Here is a 9,254-nt window from a genome sequence, read left to right as displayed (position 1 = left end):
TGTTTCTCTCTCTCAAAACATATTAAATCAGTTTTTTAAATATCTAAAACATTGCAAGAATCATTTTATAATATTTTTCTTTCTATGTATTTATTTGAAATTATATACATCATTACGAATGAAAATAATAATAGTGGCATTTTCTGACCTTTTCACCGTAGTAAGAATGAGGATGCGAGATTAATGTTGCACATTAAGCGTAAAATCTGGCTACTTTATTTATGGCGCAAATACAACGACTTGACCGCCAAGTGAATTGAACACATTGAGTTCACGATGCAACGATAAAGTGATATATAACGAGGCGTGCCTAGAAAATATGTAATCGCCACGAGAATTTGTAAGGAATTGATGCTCTATCAGTCGACCGCCTGACGGCAATTTGTTTTCCTAGACATCTCATATTTCACGATCTAGCATGTGCTTGTAATTGTTAGGCCTTACTTTGTTATTGACTGAATCACATAAAATTGCGAATGTCATGAATTATAAAAGCGACACTTTTTTATGTTATATGTACAAGTATAAGAAGAAGATAATTTTTACACAAGATTTGACAATTCTAAAATTAATATAAATAAATAAATATTGTCCAAAATTTATCAATTCTCCTTCTTAATAACGGTAATAATTAGCTTTCTTAATGAAAATAATTATAATTAATAATTGTAATTTTTGTTAAAATGTTTCAGCCTTTAATAAAATCTATTTAAAAATTAAAGTGTTAACTGTAATCAAATTTGATAATTTAGATAAACTGTATTTTGCATTTTATCTGCATTTGTTTGTATTGACATGTATTAACAACGTAAATAATTATTGAATAATGCCGACAATGTGTTGTCAGAATTATTCAATAATCAATCAACGAATAATTGCTGTTATTGTGTACGCTCAGAAGTATTGTAATAATAGTTCAATGCAATTGTATGCATAAAGAGAGTTCACGATTGACATGCGATTTCTTAGTTCATTTGACTCTTTCTGTAAAATAAAATAAGCTGCTTAATTAATTTCATCGAAAAGAAAGATGGATTTCTAATATTTGATCTCTAATCGTGCATCAAAAATAACATCAATGCTTTCGTATATACTTTGCTTCGCTTTTTCCTTCGACCCATGTAATTTAATATAATTAATGACCGCACCTGTACGGCCTTGATTGCGAGTGATTGTCGGTCGATATATCAAACGCGGCATCGAAATTGCAACAGAAAAAATTTACTGGGAATGTCGTTTGACGTAACCGACAGCGTGATTGTTGCGTGACGCCGTACCGGTGGTCGGAAATATTTCTACTTGCAGGTGCACTGCGAATCTGAATATTCCGTGTCGCAATGCAAGGTATAACTGTGGTAATACATAAAAAACGCATTCATGCGTTTCACGAATCGATCTTTTTGACATAGCGCATAATATTTCATATTTTTTTAAATCTCTATTTTATATCTGAATCTTAATATCGTATACTGTAATCTAGTCATCTTCGTAATTAAGATAAATCGATAATCCTTGCAATCATTAATTCTTAATAACATTGGCATTAATGAGTAATTAATAACACTAATGATTAATAGGGTAAATCAATCAAATAAGTATCCCGCGAAAGGCACATTTAAAATTATAAAAATTCCCAATGCTAATAAATTGCAGTTTTTTTCCTTGTTTCAAATTGCTATTGAATTTCCTTGATTCGATATTTGCAGTTGCAGAACGTCAAATTGCATTGCAAATTTGCTTAACGTTGGTAGTTTATCGATTCCGAATATCCATTAAGCTATAGCATCACGATAGATTGGCACATTCCGAAAAATCGTCGCTCGCCACACTTCGTTAATCGTGTTAACCAGCGCTTCGACGTATGCAGGAATTTTAATACGCGGTTTTGTCATATTCTACTTTCCATGGCAAGTTTGCCGCTCAACGTGCATTGTATAGTGAATAAAACCTTCACGAGGCATTTCTTTTGCCTCCACTAAAGAAGAGCGCAAGACTTTGTTAATTGACTTAATTGATAACTTTAGTAACGTACTACGTGCCGTACTGAAGAGACCCATATATTTTTTAACGTGCCTTGGAATTCATAGTGAAGCCCGCATCTTGGAGTTGTGTTATGACGAACTGTGCGATAATATCAAGAGAACCAATTGACACTTGCGCGACTTGATGAAGACTAACAGTTACTATTAATATAAACTTTTAGGATCGCTTAATCCGTGGAATCTTCCAAGTCACGATATATTAATGTGAGAAAAACATAATATCTCGTATCACAAGCATGTCATGTTTATATTGAATACTATTTAATATTATAAATGTGTTGCAAATCAACATGTCCGAGAAATAGTGAAATAAAGAAAATAAAGATATTAAAAATTATATCTTTGAATATTTTAACAATATTCTTAAAATGCTGACAACATCAATATTTATGTGTTTTTTATGTAAAAAATTCTGCTTCTCCGTAATTCAAAATCTTTTTATGTAAATCAAAACGTTTGTTATTAGTGTCAGTAATTAAATGTAATATTCAATACGACTATTTTTAGGGAGATAATTTATCTGAGTTTCATGTACGTCTGTGATTCCACGTATATTAATTTATTTACATGAGTAAAATATAATAGTCTACGAAAACTCATGAATTATCTTTCCTAATAAAATCCGTATAAATGAATACAATAAAATAAATACTAAGAAAAACGATATTTAAGCAAAAATTAGATCTTGACGTGATGATAACAATTTTTTATTTTCATAATGATTCAAATAAACGTGATAAAAATTTATTTGATAGCAGTAATTTAATGCCTGATGAGCTCAGATAATTTAAATAAACATTATACGTGAGTAGAAACGCTTCGTCAACGGGAAAGATGAAAAAGATATTGTAAGAGATCATATGATTCTGAGTCACAATTTAGACTTTTTACGACAGTAAATCTAATGTCAAGTATCATAACAACAGTTTCATAATCCTCAGCGAATTTTGATTTAAAAATAACTTTATAGAAGAAATTCTTTTTTATTATATTTTATTATACCAAAAATTGCTTCCTTACATCATTTGTTATATATTTAATCTTCCTAAAAAATGTTCCTAAAGAAATTAATTCTTGGAATTGATCCTTGTGATTATTATGTTCCCCATGTGTTAAACACATTGGATTAATTAAGAGCACGAAATCAACACGGTAGACGAAGCATGGCATCACGCACGAATTGAGTCGAATACCACAAACGTGCGATAGGGGATCAGCCATCTCGTTATTAATTAATGACTGGAATTAATTATGGGAACTCACTTGCACGCGAGCATTATCAGATTGGCTTACATTCTCAGGCGAATCGAATAACGGTAATCAACACCTTTTCAATGCAAAATATGTATCTTCGTATCCGCACAATTACAATGCGCATTATATAATATTTATTTTTAATTCATAAAATAATAATCATAGATTATGAATATAATCTGAATTAATTTTTAAAAAATGTGTTGTTGGAAACAAAATTTTGTGTAAGCAGGAGACGCGAGCTGAAATCCATTTCATTTTATCAAAAAGTAAAATTAAAATCATGACGATACAAAATTAATCCATATTGGATTTATTTAATAGCATGATCGAAAATACCTTGCCTTGTATATCTATATTGAAAAAGAAATGAAATTCTGGATTATATGTTTCACAAACTTCAAGATGCCAATGAGATTCGCTAAATATACGTCAAGTTAATTAACACCTTCGTTGAAACGGACGTTAATGCTTGGGTATGGGTATATACGATGGGTGTGAAAAAGCTTAATATTGAATGCTTCTGAGAATATGTAATCATATATAAGGTAACTTCGGCAAATATGCCGTGCTGGGATTTACGCCGCCGAAGTCAGAAAAAATAGAAGGAGTGGGAATAATCACTCTGTTACATGCCTTTATGTTATATTAGTATGTTATATTAGTATAATGTTATGATTTCAGATTTCTTACTGTTAATATTAATGAAATTATTGTAAGTTGAATCGATTTGTCATTGTGTTAAATAGCATCATCATAAATTATAATCTACATAAAATGATTACTGTAGTACATGTAAAAGACTTAATGATTATTTCGTGATACATGAGGAATAGTAAAGTATATTGTATAACAAAATACAAGTATTTTGCTCTTGTATTCTTTGTCTAGTTTGTTGTCTTATATATCCCACCTGTTTGGGATATACGGCATTTTTAGCAGGCGGGATTTATGCCCAAAGCATGCAAAGTGCGCAGATTGAATTCAGTGCACTAAATGCAATAAACGCATTACATGAAATGTGTACCTCATGTCATAACACTTGTGGAAAGATTGTAATTATTATTTATTACTTCATATACATATCATTCTTATTCTTTATCATTCTTATTCTTTAATAAAACTTTATAAACGCATTTTATAAGTTATTGTGTCATTTTATATGCATTATGTATAAATTTTTCATGAGCCATACATATCTCCCTCCCCCTATGAATAGCCATATAATCCATCTCTATGGAATATACAACAAAAATGCAAGGATTTAAAAAAGTTCATTTTTTATATAAATATTTCAGATTTCTACAAAACATTTTTTTTATAATAGTAGACAGTAAAAAGTCTTTACTGATATAGTTCGTTTACTTTAAATATAGTAAATAATATTTAATAAATTAAGTTTTTATTAAGTGCGGCGTTACGAGCAAAATCAATTAGTACTTCGCTACTGTTTAACTAATTTTCGTAGAACTTTTACATAAATGCATTTTTATTAAGGTATTGAAATATGTAATGTTACCTTCAGAGAGAAAAAAATATGTTTTTAAGAAAAGAGAACATTTGAGATCAAATGCCTTAAAAAAAATGAGATATCTCTTTACAAGTTCCTAATTATAATGCAAGAAGACAATTATAGGTCACGTACGAAAACACGTAGCTTTCCAAATAATTGACTCGATCGCGAACAAAATTTACATTTTGTTTTACATTTTAATTTAACCCTTGCATTACCTTCAAGTTGAACAATTCAGGCTGTTTCACGATCATGATATTTTCCCTCAAATTATTGAAAGCAGTTTACGCATCCGGATAATATGGAAGAATTACATGAAACAAGAGTGGTTAACACACGGTAAATTTCGATTGACCGTGGGGGTCAACGATTGGTCGATCAAGTTCAGCAGCCAGTTAGCCGACAGTTAGTCTGCTGTCGTCCGGCTAACGACTTAATGACGGGAATTCACCACTTACGAGTTCCTCTTTTTCTCCCTCATTCTATCCTCCTCTCTTTCTCTCTCCCTGTTCCTCTTTTGTCCGCAGTTCTTTTCCCCTCTTTTATTGGCAATGCTATTCCTGTAAAACAACGCGGTCGACAGACCAATAACAATGTCGAAAATTAGTCGACGCTTAAACAGGATTGTCATTAACTATTATTGTGCCGCATAATTAACTGTATACGGAAGAAATAAATTCAAATAAGATAATCAAATACGCGCCTAAGAGTGAACAAAATAATGGATACGTTTTTTCCTTAGCACTTTCAAACTTTCTAAAGAATTTAAAAAATTCTATTCCCCCTTTTCTTTCTTTTTTGAATTATTTTAAATTATTGTAGAACTATAAAAATATTTATTGTAGAATTATAAAAATAGATATTTAATAAGTACTATTAAAAGGAACATACTTAATTCTCCGTCTTTAATGATGTAACTTCAATTCATGAAAATATAAACGGAAATTACTTATAACTAATGTATTTGTGTGAACATATATATATCAAAACTTTAAAAAGTTATATATACTGTCTCCTTACTATCGATTATTCATATATTTTTGCAATTATTCTTCGTTACTAAAATAATAGTATTTAGCAATACTAAAAATAATAGTATTTAGCAATACTAAAAAAATATCGACATTATGATAAAGCATTATTATACACAGATAATTATTAGATCGATGTAACTACAGTTATATAACAGAAATCGCACCCGCCACTTTCATGTCTTCTGCGAAATAAATTGTCTACTTTTTCCTTTACATCATATTATTATATTACCAAATATATTTTAATTCTGATTTTTTTTATCTTTACAAATATAAACTGTTATTGCATTTATAATTGCATTTTAAGATCAGAAAATAAATATGGGAAACCTGTTCATAATCAGTTCAAACAAAAATTTAATTGCATGCGCTGGAAATATAAATGTTGTACGATATAATATTGGTACGTTGTACGATATTATATATAATACGAAGACATGATCTCTTAGATAGATTTAATTATGTTGTTATTTAATTAACGTTGGGATTAAATGTATCTATCGATTTAAAGTTTCTATCTATCTCTTTTCGTTTTCATCGCTGTTAAATGAATTGATCCATTGCACCAACTGGTGTGTAAAGATAATCATCTTGAACGATATCGTCTACGGCACATTAAATTAAAGTTGAGCCTTATCCAATAATCGCCATTTAATCTTTCCTCAGGATTCAATTTCAACCAATATCCAATATTACAATTAATGTTCAGAACATTTGTAAATCCATGATTTAAAAAGCTTTCTCATATTACATGTGACAAATCTTTTATATATATATATATATATATATATATATATTTATATATTATACAATACATATATGTTTACAATGAACATGTTCAAATACAATTGTTTCAAATACAACTCAACTTCCATTTTCATCATCGATATTCACAATATTCTCGTAGATAAACTTTTTATTTATCTAACCATTAATTAGCACTGAACAACATGTTATCACGTCTATTACATATTGTGAAGTCTAATTTACCGATGAAATCTGTGGTTTGCGTGCTTTAACATTATAAATATGCCGAGCAATTCTTTATGTAATAACTTCTCATGCGTTTTTGTATCATGCAATGCAAATGGACACATTTGTTAGTAAGACCTTGTCGAATACTCATGACACTTGAATCTACGTGTTCTTGGTGTTTTCAAAGTGTAGAAAAAGTTGTGGAAATCTTTTATTTCAATGAAAATTTCCAAAATTTAACTAGTAAGATCGAAGTTAAATTTTTTGTCAAGTAAATGGTGTAAATTTTACAGAATGGATGTAAGTACATAATTATATAATTACAGAATGGATGTAAGTACATAATTATATAATTAAATATAAATAAATAATTATCTTACAAAATATGTTTATTACAATTTTGATTATAAATTTTAAAATATTTAAGAAAATTTTTCTACTAGTTTAGCGTTGTTAGCTACATATTTAAAAATTAAATTGTTAAAAAATTGTGCTTAAAATTTTTATTATGGATTTTAAAATTATAGTAAAAAAGATTTGCTTTTTTTTCTTATTTATAGACACCTATTGAAGGCGAAATTAACAGATTGCAATGGCAAGATTATCTTGTGATCGGAGCAGTTATGTCGGTCTCCATCATTATCGGACTCTATTATCGATTCAGCGGTGGTCGACAAAGTACTGCCACGGTCAGTTTACAACAAAATCAATTTCTATACGGATCAATTCATCATTAAACCAGTCTGATCGCGATAATCTGCACGCGAATCATATCTATGCTGTTATATATGTTATATGATCGATCTCATGTTGCGATAAATATCCGCATAAATTATGGGTATCAGTAATAAATTAAATCTCGAACAATTTTCTAAGTGTTTGATGTGTTAATTAACTGTCGTTACGATTCAACTCAATAACTCGAGAAGCGCTAATCAATAATCCATAAATTTTGAATGTCGAGATCAATTCAAATTTATCATAATTATGAAATAAAACGCGTTTGATCGCCTAATATATTAATGTAAAGCATATATAGTTTCTTATTTTATTTCTCATATAGAATCTCTTAAGAAAAAGTACTTATAAATATTAGATGGTTCCATAAATTCATAGAGTCAAGATTAAATGATTCTAAGATATAAGTATGTAATTTTCCATAATTTTATCAAAGATTGATTTAAATTAACATTTTAATTAATAACGTGAATGTTTAATTGATGAGTTACAGACAAATTGTATTTTACAGATTGATTAAATAATTATGATAAAAAAACTTTAAAAAACAGAGCAGTATCGAGATTTACTAATTTTATCCATCGCGACAATGTCAGAAAAATCTCTTTATGGAAACGTTACAACGTTGTCATAAACGATGTTTCCTATAACGATGTACAATACAAAATTGCTGTTTAACCAATTGCACAATTATCATCGATAGGAGTACTTCTCCGCGGACAATTCATTAGGTGTCTTACCCCTCTCGATCGCTATGATGGCCTCCCATGTATCAGGAATTACTATGCTCGGAATGAGCGGGGAAACTTACATTCGCGGCCTGATCGTTGCGTTAATGTATGCTGCCGGCATTTTCACCGTACCGATCATTGCCACTTGTTATCTACCAGTCTTCTTTGAGATAAAAGTCGTAAGCATCTATGAGGTAATTGTCAGATGCTTGCACGAGCAATATCGATTACTAGTCTAAAGAACATTTCAATGTTCAGTTATATCGTTTAATATTACGTAAACTATAATCGAATGTATTAATTTGCCAAATTTTAAACAGAAAAACGATGCAGAATGTAAAATTGATTTGAAAATAAGAATTAATAAAACTTTTTTAAAAGATTTTGAGAAACTGCAAAATAATTTATATTATGTATAATAAATCTATTCCTAAACAATTATAAAAAATGTATTTTGCAAAAAAAATCTTAAAGCCAATGAGAGGCAACATAGTAGATTATGTGTGATAAAACGCTTATTTTTATTAATCATCAAATACAATATATACACACATCAGATTGTAATACTTTTTTCGATTTCGGAGCTCAGTCTTGCTAGTAGAGCAAGATAATTGAATCTAAATGGTCAAATTCATAATGGTAAGAATCAATCGCTCAGTGAGCAGGCTGTAATCAATTGGAAAAAAAATGTTGTAACTTTTTAGTTGATGAGTGTACATACACACAGACACATACATTTGTATTAATATAGGCGTATATTAATATAGGTGATTAATATAGGCGTTTTGTCTCACACACACACACACACACACACACACACACACACACACACACACACACACACACACACACACACACACACACACACACACTATAGTATACTTACGTTCGTCGTACTTACTTACTTATAACTTTATTAATTTTAACTTTATTTACTTTACTTACGTTAGTACGTTAATTTAACGTT

The 9,254-nt window shown here is 29.5% G+C and overlaps 2 protein-coding genes across 2 annotated transcripts in view; one reads left to right on the top strand and one right to left on the bottom strand.

Annotated features, from left to right (window-relative positions):
• LOC105618483 (tensin-3) overlaps positions 1 to 9,254 on the bottom strand; it is a 191,185-nt gene that overhangs the window by 140,419 nt on the left and 41,512 nt on the right. The gene's annotated exons all lie outside the window — the stretch shown is intronic.
• LOC105618482 (putative sodium-dependent multivitamin transporter) overlaps positions 7,442 to 9,254 on the top strand; it is a 5,376-nt gene continuing 3,563 nt past the window's right edge. Inside the window, exons 1-2 of the mRNA XM_012200014.1 lie at positions 7,442 to 7,507; positions 8,260 to 8,481. Of these exons, the coding sequence (XP_012055404.1) occupies positions 7,442 to 7,507; positions 8,260 to 8,481 (288 nt within the window). The remainder of the gene's footprint in view (positions 7,508 to 8,259; positions 8,482 to 9,254) is intronic.

This window comes from Atta cephalotes (genome assembly GCF_000143395.1).
Source record: "Atta cephalotes unplaced genomic scaffold scaffold00017, whole genome shotgun sequence".
Classification (NCBI taxonomy): Eukaryota; Metazoa; Arthropoda; class Insecta; order Hymenoptera; family Formicidae; genus Atta; species Atta cephalotes.
The sequence above is the reverse complement of the archived record's forward strand: the minus strand, read 5'-3'. Positions and strand labels throughout refer to the sequence as shown.